Source organism: Oryx dammah, unplaced genomic scaffold (assembly GCF_014754425.2).
Source record: "Oryx dammah isolate SB20612 unplaced genomic scaffold, SCBI_Odam_1.1 HiC_scaffold_20, whole genome shotgun sequence".
NCBI classification, from domain to species: domain Eukaryota; kingdom Metazoa; phylum Chordata; class Mammalia; order Artiodactyla; family Bovidae; genus Oryx; species Oryx dammah.
In genome coordinates, this window is record NW_024070204.1 from 47,961,703 (window position 1) to 47,980,107 (window position 18,405).

Genomic DNA, 18,405 nt, shown 5'->3' on the forward strand with positions numbered 1-18,405 from the left:
AGGCTCCTCCGTCCATGGGATTTTCCAGGCAAGAGTACTGGAGTGGGGTGCCAAAGTCCAAGTTGCCCTCCTCCTTCAGTTGACATTTATCTTCTCTGTTGCATGTGTTATTTGTGGTAATCGTGTTTTATAAAGGCACCGTGGACACGGAGTTAGTGAATACTGAACACCTCTCCCTCATGGAAACAGGGTTCAGTTCCTGTGAACCTCTGCTCACGACATTCGTGTCAGATATTCAGCACATAACCTTGTTGTATATGTGTTTCCATTTAAAGTCACCTGGTTCAATGTATATTGTTGGTGCATCAACCTTGAAGTCACAGCCAACAGCAGTATAACTCACACCTGAACAAAGCTTGTCTAACACACGTATGTCCTGTCAAGCACATCACCACCTTCTGCTTAGGATCACTAGACAGCACTTCAGCACTATGCTTGAGGGCCATTTTAAGTAGCAAAATCACCATCAAAAAGCACACAAAAATGTGAAAACGGTGGCACTGAAAAGATCATGAAAAGAACGTTTGTATAGTACAAGAGCAGTGTTACTTATTCAACCTCAGCATGGAATGTATGCTTCTTGCCACTGCTCATGTCTGCTACTATGATGTAGCTCAAGTACTGATTTTGGGGACACAGTGAATTTTAGAGTTGGTAAATTTGCAAATATGAATCTATGGGTAATGAGGATGGATTGTGCCCCCGTAGTGTCTCATCTTCTGAAATTATGAGATTCACGGCACAGATCTTGCTTCTTGGTGGCCTCCTTTTTAGGTGTTTTTAGGTTTCAACTTTCTCATGTTTCTTAATTCAGCTGCCACTTGACTCACTTCTCATACTCCAAAACTTTTTGACCTCTCTTATTGCCATGTTTTGTTGTCTCTTCTCCCATTTGTTTTGTTTTGTGTGACTTTGTAGCTTTCCTCTACCTTTATCATAAGTTTCATGGAGTTATCTGGTAGAGCAGAGAGAAATGTATATATCCAATCAACCATATAGCCAGAATTTTATTGTATAGCATCATTAGTCAGGTGCTATATGTATAATAAGTTTACTATTTATTGAATAAATTAAAGAACTGCTATTTTTATGCAAAAATTTACCTGTCTTGTTACATTATAATGGGATTTTTTAGTACCTCATAGTTTACTAGGTAAAAAAAATACTTTCTCCTCCTTACTTTTGCTAAACTTTCCTACTTAGTAGAACATTGCCTAAGGAAGATGGGAAATAAATTAAGACATATATGGGGACGTCCCTGGTGGCACAGTGGATAGGAACACCACCAATGCAAGGACATGGGTTCAATCAATGGTCCAGAAAGATTCCACACACCTCACGGCAACTAAGCCCATAAGCTTCAACTCCTGAGCCTGCATGCTTCAACTACTGAAGCCCAAGCGCCTTTGCTCTGCAATAAGAGAAGCCACTGCAATGAGAAGACTGCACCCTGCAACAAGGAGTAGCCCCTTCTCATCACAACTGGAGAAAGCCCATGTAGCAACAAAGAGCCAGCACAGCCATAAATGAATAAATAATAAGTTTTAAAAATTATTAAATAAAAAAACATTCAGCTGGAGAACATATTTTAAAGCTTAGGTTGAGTTTCTTTCCTTTTGCATCGTAATTTTTTTCCATAGAGAAGAGATTTCTTTATGATTTTGTCAATTACAAAAAGTTATAAAATTGTAATGCCTAAAGTGATCTCAGAAACCATCAGATTTAACCTTTGATTTATAGGATACTGAGAGTCAGGCTGTCTTGGTTCAGTTCCTGGCTCTACTATTTGCTTTGGACAAGTCTCTTTTTCTGGCCTCTGTGTCCTCATCTAGAAGATGAGAGGGAAAATATTATTGATGTCATAGAATTGTTGTGAAGATTGAGATGATTTCAAGTTCATCATACTGTGACTGACACGTAGTACGATCTCCATATATATTTAATTATCATATTAAGCCACTTAATTAGTAATTTAGCTGGCTTCCAGCCCTCCAGTTTAGTATACTTAATATTGGGTTGGTCAAAATGTTTGTTTTTCTGCAATACTGGATGAAAAACCCAAATGAACTTTTTGGCCAACCCAACACATGCTTAGGAAGTATAAATCTCTTTCCAAGTTAGCCACCATTATTTTCTCTCCATCTCCTTCTTCATTTGAAGATAATTGCATGATGATGTATTTCTGAAGCTAAACATACTCTTAGCATTTCGCCCATTACCACCCACATTTGTAAGGACTTCCTTCCTGGATAGAACATTTTAAGTTTAGTCCTTCCTTTTAGTTGTTTAAAGGTACTTTCAGATGGCACTTTTTCCTGTAAAGTTGAGTGGTCTCACAGAAGCAGATTTTTTTAAAGTTACAATAATGCACTCCACTTCCCAGCATAAGTGGGTTAAGTGCCACCCTGGCCTGGGCTGGGCTTAAAAGCAAAGGAAAAGCCCTTGGACCAGAGAGGAAACACTTGCATAACTGTGTTGATAAATTACAAACCACTCTCCTTGCTCTCACTTGTGCTGTGGAAGACCGAGCACCTTTGATGTGGATCTTTTTAAACAGCAGAACCTCTGTGGGATACCGCCCCACACAGAAAGGTGAGTATCAGGCCACAGAACCTGATAACGCAAAAACTTGCAAATTTGGTCCCTTCTTCTATTATATGAGGGTTTATTTCTGCTTTCTTCAATAAAGTTGTCGCTCAGAACTCACTGCATGACTTACTCTGTAGTTAGACTGGTTATTGATGGTTACAAGGAATCTAATCTTCTGGCAGTAAATCTTTTTAAAATGCTGGTGCTAGGGTGGGAGATGGTGGAGGACAGCGACCAGGGGCTAGGGAAAATATAGGAACATTAAAGGTTTATCTTTCTGGGAACTTGCGGCTGTAGAAAATTAGACCTAGGAGATTCAGAAGAAAATCCCTGTGGGTAATGGCATTTTGTGGCAGGAGGACTGAGGGAGAGTAAATCACTAATAACTACTGCTTGATTTTGATGGAAAGAATCTAGGCTTTAGATAGAATAAGACAAGCATAGGTTGGAATCCAGCTATGGGGTCGCAAAGAGTCGGACACGACTGAGCGACTGAACGGAAAAGGAAACTGAAGTCACTTACAAACTATGGGAGTTTTGGACTGATTACGTGATACTGTGAGCCACAACTTCCATATCTGTAAAGCAGGGGTAATAATACCAACTCTGCAGGGATTTTAGGAAGAAAAGATGTAATTTATGTAATGCAATTAGGACTTTGTAGACTCTTACTATCGCATCATACTTGTGTTTTTACCAGTCTTGCTGCTGGCAGTCTCAAAGTATTCATTGTATGAAAGCAGCCTGAACCTCAAATGGGTTTATACTCTGAAACTGAATGCAGTTTCCTTATAACTCTTTTTAAAAATAATTGAGATATAATTAACTTACTAGTTTCAGGTATACAGCATAATGATTGAATATCTGTAGGTAGTGTGACATGATCACCACATTAAGTCTAGTTAAGGTAACATATATGGTGGCACTAATGGTAAAGAACATGCCAGCCAATGCAGGAGATGTAAGAGATGTGGGTTTGATCCCTAGGTTGGGAAGATCCCCTGGAGGAGGGTGCGGCAACCCAATATTCTTGCCTGGAGAATCCCCATGGATGGAGGAGCCTGACAGGCCCCAGTCCACAGAGTCGCAAAGAGTTGGCCATGACTGAAGCGACTTAGCGTGCACCAACATCACTATACATAGACAAAACTTTTCTCTTGTGATGAAAGCTTTTAAGGTCTCCTGCCATGAAAGTGGGGGAGCCTGGTGGGCTGCCATCTACGGGGTCTCACAGAGTCGGACACGACTGAAGCGACTTAGCAGCAGCAGCAGCAGCAGCCATGAAAGTGAAAGTTGCTCAGTCGTGTCCAACTCTTTGATATGCCATGGACTATAGAGTTCATGGAATTCTCCAGGCCAGAATACTGGAGCGGGTAGCTGTTCCCTTCTCCAGGGGATCTTCCCAACCCAGGGATTGAACCCAGGTTTCCCACATTGCAGACAGATTCTTTACCAGCTGAGCCACAAGGGAAGCCCATACATAGTTACAAACCTTTTCTCTTGTGATGAGAGCTTTTAAGGTCTACTGCCATAGCAACTTTCAAGTATACAGTACAGTATTATTAACTAATATTAATATATTAGTCACCATGCTGATAGCTCTTAATCTCATCTTGGATAAGGTACATAAGCATTTCCTCACCCAAAAAGAAAAGATACAGTTAGTTTACTAGGATGAAATTGCCAATATTTGACTGTTTTAGACTTATAAAAATAGCAATTTTGTATAATTCAACCTGAAAGTATGTTGCTATCCCTAGAATTTACTTCTTTGCCCATCCTTTAAAAAAGTCTCATATTCTGCACAGTTTGTGGCACAGAATGGTTATCAACACACATTAGCTGAGTAAATGTATGAGTGAGTGAATGAAAGCAGGGTCAGATAGTGAGATATTTGTGTGCACGTGAAATCAGGTAAAACAGCCACCAGGACACAGCCTTGAGTGGGAACTGAAGCTCCAAAGCACAGCCTGTGTCGGGGGTGGAGGTGTTTGTGTGTGTATAATGGGAGATTTCTAGAGAGTAAAACAGCCGTGCTGTTGCTTCTGCTTGGGTGATAGGAGACAGAATGTGGAGAGAAAGGGGTAGTTTAACATCAGCTGGCAAGAGCCGAGTCTCTTCCTTTGTTTTCTTGTCTCCAGCCACTGCTGTAGCCAGCAATAATTGGTTGGTTTCACTTCCAGTCATTGTACTCCTAACCGTAGCTACTACTTTAAAGATAAGACACTAAAAATTACTCAAGCGGTATCACTTTATGTTCTGAGTCCTTTGGTTCAGCATGGAATATTCATAGTGTTGTTTGAGAATTCCAGAGCTCCTGTTGTATTCAAATCAGGCACCACTAATGAGAAGGTGTATATTTCTAGGAAGTGCCCCCTTAGTGGAGACAGTTATTCAAAGCTGCTTCATTTTAAAAGTTAGCGCTAATGAGTCAGACAATAAAGGTAATAGTTTAATGGTTCTCCTTAAGAGCACAAGATAATCTTCAAGAATTTTCTATAGCCCACAGTCTTTTTGCACCCAAAATTGCTCAGATTTGGAGAGGCTGATTACCGCATATAAGACTTCATGAGGCTGGTATGTTTAAACAAAGGAGAGTAGTCTTTTCTAATTACTAGAAAGCTTACATCCTTTGTTCAGAATCTGAACTTCTGCTAAATTATTAATAATCAGAAACGGCTTCACAGAATCTGAGCAATCATGGAAATTTTGGGTTTTGAGATATCTTGCATGAGGCTGTGGTGAAGTCTAATGATTGTCCTGTTATAGAGTACAGCTGACCCTTGAAAAACATGGATTTTAACTGTGTGGGTCCACTTATGAGTGGTCTTGTTTTCAATAGTAAATACTGTTGTACTATACTGTTCGTGATTGGTTGAATCCAACGTTGTAGAACCTTATATGGGGAGGAACTATGTGTATGGACAGAAGTTATGTGATTGGATTTCTGACTGCGTGGAGAGCATGTGCTCCTAACTTTGGCATTGCTCAAGGTCAACTGTATGTCACCCCAGCAATGGAAAACTTCATAATTTCCTTCCATGGATGCTTAGTCACTCAGTCGTGTCCAACTCTTTGTGACCCCATGGACTGCAGCCCTCCAGGGTCCTCTGTCCATGGGATTCTCCAGGCAAGAATAGTGGAGTGGGTTGCCATTTCCTCCTCCAGGGGATCTTCCTGACCCAGGGATCAAAACTGCATCTCCTATGTGGCTAGCAGATTCTTTACCATTGAGCCATCAGGGAAGCCAGTGAACACCAATGAACACTGCTGTTTTTTTTGTTAAGGCTTTAAAAATCCACAAATAATAGGTGAGTATTCTCACTGTAAAGTAAAGAAGCAGTAATTACAATTAATTAAGTACAAAATATTCAATTGTTAATATTGATAAGATTTTAAAATGCAAAACCCTGTGTTGGAATAACAATTTGAGCTTTAGCACGTATAATTGTTTATTTATTCAATCACTGAGACGGTCAGCATCATGTCTTTAATAGTGTCTTCATGACTGGGCCTCCCTCCCTTTCCAGTATGCTTTTAAAACTTGTAAAGGCATGTTTTTTGGCTTAAGAACTGGAGAAAATTAAGACAACATTGTGAATAGTTGGATGTTAAAAAGTGCTATTACTGGGAATTCCCTGGTGGTCCAGTGGTTAGAACTCCGAGCTTCCATTGCAGAGGGCATGGATTCTATCTCTGGTCAGAGGACTAAGATCTCAGATGTTTCAAGGCCAAAAAATAAATGAATAAATAAAATTCTATTCAAGGCCAAAAAAAAATATTCTATTGCTGTTATAATTAATTTTCAAAGAACACATTTATTCTTCATTGAAAAATTTTAAAACTTCCTAAGTTTTATACTCATTTAAATGAAAATGGTTGTTTTTGGAGAGATTAGCCACAGCTCTTAAGTAACAGGCATTAACTATTGCTGTTATATAACCAGTCTTTTATTGTTTCATAATGGTATTTCTATTACTATGGATCCAAGTTCTCACTCTGCTTTATTTTGCCTTAGGCACTTTCAGTTAGTTAGATGTTTCAACTGGTTTGTGTGTGAGAAAATGTTATCCCTGTGGTTTTCATCCAGAAATGCTGCATTCAACTTTTCCTAAAATGATTTATCTTGCTGAAAACTCTCCTTTTCCCCCCATAATAATATGTCAGCTGAAAATGTAGCGTCATTTATTTCTTTCTGAAAGCGAGGTATTGCCTTTACATTTGCTTTAATCCATAGACTATCTCACCATCTCGTCTGGGATGACGTGAGGAGCCAGCAGCCTTGTTATTCTAATTATTCCACAAACAATAGTGAACGTCTACCAGGTACCAGGCACTGCCTTCAACACTCAGGCTTCACAGAGAGAGAAGCTCCACTCTTCAGAAGTTCCCTACCTGTAGAGAAGCCAGCAGGTAAACTACTAAACCCCATTCTGTGTACTGTGTGCACAGTACAGATGGCGTGGAGGGTGGATGGGGCACAGAGGCCGACTGGCGGGCTGAGTCCATCCGGGAGTTCAGCGAAGGCACTTGGAGGTTAGCTTTGAGCTGAGTCTGGAAAGATGGATCACTTTGTCAGGAATAGGGAAGAAAGGACATTCTAGACAGAAGGAACCATATGGACAAAGCATGGAGATGTGAAATTGCATGGTGCTTTTGGGAAATTACGAGATGTCTTGTTTAGCTGCAGTGCTCAGGAACTGAGGCAGCGACTGGAGGACAGTACTGTTTTTCTGGAGTGTATTCTTGCTGGCTGGTGTACTTTTTGTATTATATAGTAGAATTAACTGTGGACAAAAAAAATTGGGGTAATAGAATAATCACAGAGGGATCTGTGTGACACTAACCAAATAAATATAACAAAATAGAATGTAACACAAAATATATAAAATAAAATACCTTTCCTCAAAATTCCCAGAATCCGTTTATCACTAGAAACAGAGCTGTTGAGGACAGACAGGAAGCAAACTAACTCTTGACTGATGATATTTTCTGTTCTCTTTCCAGCCTCCCTGCATTATTTGGGAACAATGTGGGCCTGGACACTGTGGATGCTCCCTCTACTCTGCAAATTTGGCCTGGCAGGTAGGTCAGCCTGTGCCCTTTTATGGATTATGTGATTCTATTTGCCTTTTTTGGATAAGAATTGTTAACTTGAGAACAAAGGGGCACCTGGAGATGGGCATTCATGGATGAACAATGGGGGATTTGTGAACTCCCTAAATTTGTGTGGGGTTGTATGTGCATGTTGATATATACTCATGCATATGCAAGTTTGGCAAGATGATCTATCATATTTTCAAAGGGAGATATGACCCTTTGAAAGTCAAGATTCACTGTTTTAGAGTGATAGTAGGTGATTATCTTGGTGATTCCTGTGTTAAGCGTGCATTGGTTCATATAAGATACACACATAAAAACATATATACATTTTCACACTATTTGCCATAAATTCCAAGGGTATAAAGGGAAATGAAACAACATGTTTCTACAATGGTCCAACTCAAAACTATGGGCCTAATGGCCATATAATACCATGTAGGTCTAAGATGTATTACTTAGATCACATATTATGTTAAAAAAGATAATACCAGATTAAAAGAAATGGTGATTGAGCACTGGGAATGTAGACAAGGCATGTAGTATAAATATTGGTCTGGTCAGGCTGCTATATAACAAAATACCACAGACTGGATAGCCTAAACAACAGAAGTTTATTTTCTCACAGTTTTGGAGACTGGAAGTCCAAGGTCGAGGTGTCTGCAGAGTTGATTTTCTCTGACACCTCTCTCCTTGATTTGTTTATGACCATCTTCCTGCTGCCTCTTCGCGTGGTCATCCCTCTGTGTACCTTAATCTCCTCTTATAAGGACACCAGTCAGATTGAATTAGGACACACTGTAAAGGCCCCATTTTAGTTAATATATCCTTATATGCCCTGTTTCCAAATGTAGCCACCTTCTGAGGCACAGCAGAGAGAGAGGAGGGCTTCAACATATGAGATTTGTGGGGAGGGACACAATCCAGCCCATAATGTATCATAATTGGAGGTCACCCAGAAGGCAGTTGTGATCCAGAGATAATAAGAATGTCTTCCAAACCTCTGGCATGGCCTGGCCCACCTTGCAGGTCCCTGGGGTTATAGTTGTGACACTGCAGAGCTTTGTAGACAATACAGGCAGGTAGGGCTGTGTGTCTCTGTCTCATTCAGCCTCTTCTGGCCATCTCAGAAATCCCCAAATGCTTCCAATTCTCCAATTTAAAGTTCTGCTTATAAGCATCATGACACCTTTTCCCCTCAACTTGTCTTTTTCAGTCTTGTATCTCTGTCTTCTCTTACTACCTTTCACTAATACCATTTCCTGTGTAACTGACTCCAGTTTCCATACTACTTCCCTTCTAGACAATTTTCCCCTTGGTCTCAGCTTTGCTCTTCTTTTATTTCAAGACACTGTTCACAACAAAATTTGACTTTGCAATGACACCAAAGTGATATGAGCGTAGAGGGGAAGAAGGGAGATTGAGAAGATCTTTTTAATTTTGAAAAATGTTCTTTTTGCATATAGGAAATTTGCTGATAAGCAAGAACATTCTCCTGGTCCTTCTTAGAGAAGAGTTCTGAATATATCTGCTTATTTCTAAAAATAAGGGAAATAGTTATTTCTAGAAATGTGGCAATATGTTTATATGCTTTTTCTTAACATGTGGAATGATACATGTGTGTGAGGGGCAAATGTAACCTTTAGTTGTCCACGTGCAAAAAATAAACATTCTGTTGTAGTTTTAAATTTACACAAAAATTGTGAAGATAGTACAGAGAATTCTTATATACCCTTTATCCAGTTTCCCTTATTGCTAATATTTTATAATAGCATCGTATGCTTGCTGAAATAAAGAAACTGATATTAACACATGACTATTAAGTACATTCCAGACTTTACTTGATTTCACTAGTTTTTCCTCAATGTTCTCTCTCTATTCTGGGATCCAGTTCAGGGTAGCATATTGCACTGAATTGTCCTGTCTCCTTAGTCTCTTCTGGTGGATGACAGCTCATTAGTCTTCCCTTTTTTCTCATGACTGTGGCAGTCTTGACGAGTACTGTGAGTACCCTTGGGGTTTTATGAAAAATAGAACAGAGGTAAAATGCCCTCCATTGCTCTATCACAATTATATAATGTTTGTGACAGTCTTTTGATGAAGAGCTTGTGTTCTAATTAGAGGTAAGTTGAATAAGACTTAAAACAGGCACACTAGTTGCCAGCAAGTAGGAGGACAACAGATGTATAAGCCTTGCTACTCACTGGCAGTTCTATTACATAAGTCAGGGCAGTTCAGATGTGTGGGATCCACACCAGATAACTGAGGCTGTAAGTAATAACTATAAGTACAGAAAGCAAGCAAAACTGAAGGTATTTGTTGATCTGGTTTTCCTTTTTTATTCCAGTTCCCCTTGATACCCTCATTTGTGATAAAACAAATCTACAATGCCCTGAGATCATATGCAGAGTTAGGATGTCATGAGGACATAACAAAGAGAAGAGGGAAAATTACTCTTAAATGAATTCCTCCCCCAAGTCCTAAAATCTTGGATTTTCAGACAAGCTATTTTTCGCATGAGGCAGGGAAAGTTGTTTATGCTGTGAAAATAAACAAGCCCAAAATCTTAGTGCTTAAGACAACAAAGTCTATATGTCCATCACAGGTAAGCAGGGACCTAGGCTGATGGAGGCTGTACCAGCCTAAGACTCATTATCTCAACATGGATTTGCAGGGTGTGCAGGGCAGAGGGAGGAGAGGAAGGATAATAACGTAGTAGCGCTTTAGTCTCCTTTCATGTCAGGGGCCAAAGAAGTCATGTTGCTATGCCTAATTTCAAGGAAGCAAGGAAATAAAATCTTCCCATATGTCGAGGAAGGGGAAATACTGATGAGCACTGGAAATGTTCTTGGGCTTTCATTTTATTTGTCATAAATCTCTTTTGTAACACCAACATAGGGGATCAGAATATGCCACCCCAAAATATACCACTTTGGCATAAGGATTTATTTTGGTTTGGAGTCAAATGAGAATCAATAGATGCAGAAGTGAAGTCTTTGGAACTTCTTTTATTTATTTAAAAGAACAAACTTCTGAAAAGTAAGGACTGCTATAAATCTCCTCTTCTGGAGGAGTTTTATGACCATGAGGAAGACAGAAAATCAGTGCCAGGATGGATCTGCACATGTAAACCCTGCTCCATTAGTGTCTCACATATATTTACCTTTTCACAGTTTGCCACCCTTGAAAGCCTAAGTTCATTTTCCTTTGCCCTGTCAGTTCTCTACAGATTTATTGGTTTTGTCTTAAGATGCTGTATCAGCGCAGGTTCTAACCACCCCTTTAAGTTACTCTTCATTGAGTTTTCGCCTGTGTAATTTCACTGCATGCATTAATATAATGTTTTTCTCTTGTTAATCTATCTTTTGTCAGTCTGATTTTACAGGGCCCAGGCTGGAGAGCCTAGGAGAGTGAGAGGAAAGAGAATTTTTTCCTTCTCTATACCAATATCAAGTGGCCTCTCCAAGAATATTTCTGTCTTGCTATGTACCAAACAGTGAGAGTAAAACAAATGTAGCTCCTTAAAAAAAGCTCAGGTGAAGAGGAAAATCATTTTTAGAACTACTTTCTCTTCTGATATCTGATGACACTGATGGTTCTGGTAACCAGAGGTTGGACTCCCCTCTGACTTATGGGTTTCTTTTTTTTTTAATTTTATTTTTACTTTATTTTGACTTATGGTTTTTATAGATATTAATCAAAGCTTCTGAAAGAGCTAAAGAGAGATATTCAAGGAAGAATAGTAAAGACCAAAGTTCACCATGGTTCGATGGGGATATGTTTAGATCCACAAGGATCTCTTCCTGTGCTGTGCTATGCTAAGTCGCCTCAGTCGTGTCCGAGGCTCTTCTGTCCATCTATTTCTACATTGGTTTTTTTGGTGGCTGTCTTTGGAGTCAGCCTGTTCAAGGCAGACCGAGAATGAAGGTGGAAATAAAATGTGACTGTAGGGGGCCATAATGAGAATAGTACAAAACTAAAGACTATTCTGAGTAGACAGGGAAAGACATCTTATTTCTTTGTTTTCCAGCCAATGATCAGCTTTGATATCCTGCTAAGAGTCCATGTGCTGGTATGAGTGAAATGGAGGTGGAGGGCAGGCTAGCTTTGGATGACTATTTGTAAGGAAATTGGCCAGAGGACTAAAGACAGACCCACATGTACACACAAACGCATACAGCCAAAAACTCTGAGCCAGAGAGTGTCAGTCAGTGTAACAGCTATTCCCCTGGGGACATTGTTGGCTAACCATTTGCTCACCCTCTTATAGGATTTTGGCTGTCCCCACTGACAGTTGTGAAGTGTGTATCTGTTAACATTCTGCTTGCTGTCCTGAGGAATCCTTAGGGAATGTTTTCAAGCTATGTGGGCTCTCTGAGGAATTACTGGGCTAATTGGTCTACCTTCTGATCTCCACTTAACATGTAGTATTATTTGGTTCAGGTCAGTTAACTTTGGTCCTTTAAGCAGTTGGACTTGGAGATCACCAGCTTTTTCATGGTTTTCACCATGCAAGTAGCATAGATAGAAAGTCATTTTCTTAACTACTGACTAGTGGGTGTTGTCAGGATTAGGCTCATCTGCAGGACTCAGAGGAAGGCTTCTCAGAAAAAAGCTAGAAATGTGGACATGACATGAAGGCCCCCTTGCTCCCCTTCATTCTTGTTTGTCACTCCCAGGGGCTGCTTTACCTATGTAGACAATTCTCATTTCTTAGACAACAGTCTCCCATGTTGCAGGCAGATTCTTTACCATCTGAACCACCAGGAAAGCCCATGAATGAATATACAAATCCTGAAAGTCCCAAATCTAAGCAGTGAATACAACCCATTCTGAAACTGTTTATTACTGACTTCCTATTAGAAGGTGTTACCTCTGGAAGAGTTGAAATGTATACATTAGTCAGATATGCAGATATATTTTATAACATCCTTATTTTCGATGATTAAGCTAATCAGTTTTCAAAAAGTCCCTGCTCCCCTGGAAAGCAAGCAGGGCTGAGGAAGGGGACAGCACAGGCAGCACTTATTAGCATTGTCTCTGTTTATTCTGATTTATAGTGTTTTCCAGCTGATTCAGTCTCTCTGGGGTAACTGTGCACAGTTCCAGCGTTTCTCCCTGTCCCCCTACTCCTGCCTAGAGTGGTGTCTCCGTATATGAGTGGGTTTATGTAACTTCAGAGTCCTGGTCTCCTGAATCTGTGTGAGCAAGTCTTTGTTTCCCTCTGGACATTCTGCTAGGGTCTTATCCCTTCTCTGCTGTCTGCTGCCAGGCAGCCAGCTTTGTGTGGACTTTGGGGTACCATTGCCAAACCCACTCCTGAAGTTCATGCCCCAGCTGTTTGCCTGTGGTCTTGACATCCCCCTGTGCACAGAAACCTCTTCATCTGAATCCCAGGCCTGATCTACAGCCATATCACCCTGAACGTGCCTGACCTCTTCTGAATCCCAGGCCTGGACCAACCCCACACATCTATACCCACCCACAGTTCCCCACCCTGAGATACGGGGGACTTCTGAATCCCTGCTTGCTACTCTCACCTGTTCAGGGCTTATGTGAAGATCTTCCCCAGCCCACTCTCTGCAGTGCTAGGACTTCTATATCATGCTGGAGTTGGTGCTGAGTGGTACATGAGGCTCCGACAAGACTTGCTATGCCTGGTGAAATGGGCCACCAGCCCAAATGACCTTTGTTCTTCAGACTCATGCATGTTTGTACTGTTGCACCAAGAACACTGACATCCGAGTTCTTTGCTCCATCTTACTTTCACTCCCCTGCTCCAATATTTTACTTGCTACAAGTGATGGACTTCTTACTTCTTATCTGGTAGGAACTTCCTTGAATAAAAATATAAGGAGTGTTTTTTAAGTCAAAATCTAGCTGTTTAAAGGGAGTAACTGCAGAGATGGAGTTAGATTCTTTCCATGGCCCTGATAAGGAGAACCTATTATACCTAGTAACTTACCAAGAAATTCAGCTTTCGATTAATCTGTTTTCATCAAACTCGTTAATGCTAGTAATGTCTATCATGCACTAAAGTTATTGTGTTTGTGTATTTTTCTAGACCTGCCAGCTAAGCCTGAGAATATTTCTTGCGTCTTCTACTATACGAAAAATTTTACTTGCACCTGGAGTCCACAGAAAGAAGCTAATTTTATATCATACACAGTCAGGAGAACTTCGTGAGTATGGGAGCTTATGTACCATCAGGGAGAGTAAAGGGAGGAGGCAGAGGCTCCCACCTTAACTCATGACTCAAGTCACTTAGGCAGTAAAATGTTTTCTCAGTTATAGCCTCTAGATAACCACTATTTGCATCCAGTGGCTGGGGTGATATCTTGGTTATTTGCAACCATACTGATAGGATCTACAGCTAAGAGGGTGGGGAGGATGCTTGTATAACCACGACACAACATTACCCTGTACGCCATTTTTGCATTCTGTGATAACCATGGAAAACCCTGAGATCCTTTCTGCTTTCAAAATTCCATGGTTCTATATTTCTGTATGTTCAGTCAATGCCCCCTCACCCCTGCCTTTGCAAATCCTTACGCAGTAGGCCCCCTCTTCTGGTCTCAGCCTGTTTCATCTTCCACATAGTCCCTAGAGGACTCTAGCAATACCCATCTACTTGATTCCTACCAATATGTGTAGTTGTTTTCATTAAGTTACAGCTTGATAGGGTTTAAGTTATCTATCTAAGAAAATAATTGTAATGAGTTTTCTGAAAACAGTGTACACCAGTGGCAAAAAATTCAATCTGAAAAATATGAAGAATATAAAAAATCACCCCAAATCCCACTACCAAATATAACAATTTTTAACATTTTGATGAAGGCCTTCCTAGACACCTTTAAGAAGAGTTATGTAAATATGTAAGTTCATATTAATGTAATCATTATTTACATAATATGCATCTTGCTTTTTTTCACTATTAATAGAGTACCAGGCATCTTTCCATATCAATAAACATAGCTGTATTAAAAACTATCATTTTAAATTCTATTTATGTATCTACTGTAATTTATTTAACAAATTCTTTTTATTTTTTTCTTTTAAGAATAAATTCTCAAGGTTAGAATCTCAGATTTTCAAGAGCCTATTCATTATTCCTTACCAATAGAAAATGCATTATATGAATATAACTTTTGATGAACTTACAGGGTTCCCAGGGAGGTCTCCATTGTAACTTTTTTCTCTCCTTGAAGGTGAGGAAGGAATCTGGAGAGATAAACATCAATTTCTGGACCATACAGTTCTCAAGACCCAGAAGGGAGCTACCAAATATATGCTTAATATATTAAATATGCTTATGTTTCTAAATTGCTGTACTAAACTCACACTGAATTATTTTTTCCTTCAAAGGTGTTATTTACGTGAAAATGATACTTGTATTTCTACCAGTGAAAATGGTTCTTCATGCTCTTTTTATTCAAGAATAACACCACCAGATATTTACATTATTCAAGTGGAGGCTCAAAATGCATATGGTATAATTAAATCTGATATAACATATTGGGACTTATATACCATAAGTAAGTGTCACTTTATGTTCTTATGTACTTTTTAATTAAAATATACCCTCTTCTTTTTTTAAAAAGTGCTATCTGTAAACTCAAAAGTAGATTCACAGCTCAAGCATATAGTAGGTGTATGTTATGGATATATGGAAAACTTGTCTTCTTTTGAAGAAGGAAAAGAGAGGTAGGGTCAGAGGGAAGAAGAAAGGAAGTAAGGAGGGAACTGACCAAAAAAAAAAGAATGAGAAGAAACATTTTGCTGGTCCTTGATTTTCTCTTGCAGTTTGTACCATAAATTATATTAGAAGAAACAGTGTTTCTTCTTCAAAACATTATTGCTCCTGTAGGAGAAAGTAAAACTCTTATTTTTAAAAATATCTCACTGATTGTTACTTTTTAAATTCTTTTTCAGAGTCATTTTTACTATTTAATTTAAAAATAACATCATTTGCAAGATATAATTCACATGTTATAAGATTCGCCTTTTATGTTTATTTATTTTTAACTGGAGGATAATTGCTTTACAATATTGTGTTGGTTTCTGCCATACCTCAACGTGAATCAGCCATAGGTATACATATGTCCCCTCCCTCTTGAACCTCCATCCCATCTCCCACCCCAAAGATTCACCTTTTAAAAATGACAATTCACCAGTTTTTAAAAATCATATTCACAAATTTATACAAATATCACCAGGACCTAGTTCCAGAAACTTTTCATCACCCTTCAAAGAAACTTCATGCCCATTAGCAGAAATCCTTAATTCTATCTTCCCCTTGATCTCTGGCAGTCACTAGTCTATTTTTCTGTCTTTATGGATTTACTTATTTTTGAAAATTCATATAAATGTAATGATACAGTATAGTCCTTATATCCTATTTCTTTCACAGCATAATGTTTTCAAGGTTCAATCTATCTTGTAGCATTTATTCCTTTTATTGCTGAATAATAATCCATCATAGGGACATATCACATTCTGTTTAACCACACATTGGCTGATAGACATTTGAGTTGTTTCCACTTTTTGGTTATGAAAGCTACAATTATGAATATTTGTGTACAAATTCTTGTGTGGATATAGGCTTCAATTCTCTTAGATATATACCTAATGAAATTGCTGGGTCATATAACTCAGTCTTTAACTTTTTGAGGAACTGCTAAATTTTAACAAAATGGCTGTATCATTTTACACTCCCACCAGCAATTTATAAAGTTACCAGCTTCTCCATATCCTTGCCAACACTAGTTATTGCACTTTTTTTTATTATAACCATCCTAGTGGGTATTGGATAAGGCAATGGCAACCCACTCCAGTACTCTTGCCTGGAAATTCCCATGGACAGAGGAGCCTGGTGGGCTGCAGTCCATGGGGTCGCTAGGAGCTGGTCACGACTGAGCGACTTCAGTTTTACTTTTCACTTTCATGAATTGGAGAAGGAAATGGCAACCCACTCCAGTGTTCTTGCCTGGAGAATCCCAGGGACAGGGCAGCCTGGTGGGCTGCTGTCTCTGGGGTCGCACAGAGTCGGACACGACTGAAGTGACTTAGCAGCAGTGGATATTAGGGGACTTCCCTGGTGGTTATCACATCATACTTCACTGTTCTGATTTGCACTTACCAAATGATTAATGATATTAAGCATCTTTTCATGTGCTAATTGGCCATTTGTACATCCTCTCTGGAAAAATGTTAATCCATAATCTTTGCCGATTTTACAAATATGTTGTCTTTTTACTGTTCAATTTTAAGAGTTCTTTTTGTGAGGGTCTGTGCTCTGCAGCATGTGAGATCTTAGTTACCCTGCTGCTGCTAAGTTGCTTTAGTCGTGTCCGACTCTGTGCGACCCCATAGATGGCAGCCCACCTGGCTCTCCAGTCCCTGGGATTCTCCAGGCAAGAATACTGGAGTGGGTTGCCATTTCCCTCTCCAACAAGGGATCAAACCTAAGCCCCTTGCAGTGGAAGAGTGAGTCTTAATCACTGGATTGCCAGGGAAGTTCGAGTTCTTTATATATTCCGGGTATCAGCTCCCTATAAGATATGTTTTGCACATATTTTCTTTCTTCCTGTGGGTTATGTTTTCCATTTTTAAATAATATCCTTTGAAACTACAACATAATTTAATTTTGATGATTTTATTATAATTTATCTATTTTTTCCTTTATTGCTTGTGCTCAGGAGTCAGAACTAATAAACTAGTACCAAACCTGAGGTCACAAAGATTTCTACTCTGTTTTCTTTTAAAGACCTTTATAGCTTTAGCTCTTACATTTAGTTCTATGATCTTTTCTGAGTTAATTTTTAAACAAAGTTAACAAACTTTGTATTCCTGAAATAAATCTCACATGGTTGTAAGTGTATAATCCTTTCTATATGTTGCTGAATTTGGATTGATAGTTTTTTTGTTTAGGATTTTTTCTTCTATCTTCATAGGGGATATTGGTCTCTTGCTTTCTTTTCTTGTGATATCTTTTTCTATTTTTGGCATCGTGGAAATATTGGCCTCACAGAATGAGTTGGAAAGTGTTTCCTGGTCCGGTTTTTTGAAAGGGTTACAGGGATAAAGACCATCCCCAAGAAAAAGAAATGCAAAAAAGCAAAACGGCTGTCTGAGGAGGCCTTACAAATAGCTGTGAAAAGAAGAGAAGCGAAAAGCAAAGAAGAAAACAAAAGATATACCCATTTTAATGCAGAGTTCCAAAGACTAGCAAGGAGAGATAAGAAAGCCTTCCTCAGTGATCAATGCAAAGAAATAGAGGAAAACAATAGAATGGGAAAGTCTAGAGATCTCTTCAAGAAAGTTAGAGATACCAAGGGAACATTTCATGCAAAGATGGGCTCAATAAAGGACAGAAATGGTATGTTCCTAACAGAAGCAGAAGATATTAAGAAGAGGTGGCAAGAATACACAGAAGAATTGTACAAAAAAGATCTTCATGACCAAGATAATCACGATGGTGTGATCACTCACCTAGAGCCAGACATCCTGGAATGTGAAGTCACGTGGGCCTTAGGAAGCACCATTATGAACAAAGCTAGTGGAGGTGATGGAATTCCAATTGAGCTATTTCAAATCTTAAAAGATGATGCTGTGAAAGTGCTTCACGCAATATGTCAGCAAATTTGGAAAACTTAGCAGTGGCCACAGGACTAGAAAAGATCAGTTTTCATTCCAATTCCAAAGAAAGGCAATGCC

At 39.2% G+C, this 18,405-nt stretch overlaps 1 protein-coding gene across 1 annotated transcript in view; it reads left to right on the plus strand.

Annotated features, from left to right (window-relative positions):
- Positions 1-7,046: 7,046 nt before the first annotated feature.
- IL31RA (interleukin 31 receptor A) overlaps positions 7,047-18,405 on the plus strand; it is a 47,416-nt gene continuing 36,057 nt past the window's right edge. The window contains exons 1-4 of the mRNA XM_040262392.1: positions 7,047-7,125; positions 7,597-7,674; positions 13,754-13,871; positions 15,055-15,224. Of these exons, the coding sequence (XP_040118326.1) occupies positions 7,047-7,125; positions 7,597-7,674; positions 13,754-13,871; positions 15,055-15,224 (445 nt within the window). The remainder of the gene's footprint in view (positions 7,126-7,596; positions 7,675-13,753; positions 13,872-15,054; positions 15,225-18,405) is intronic.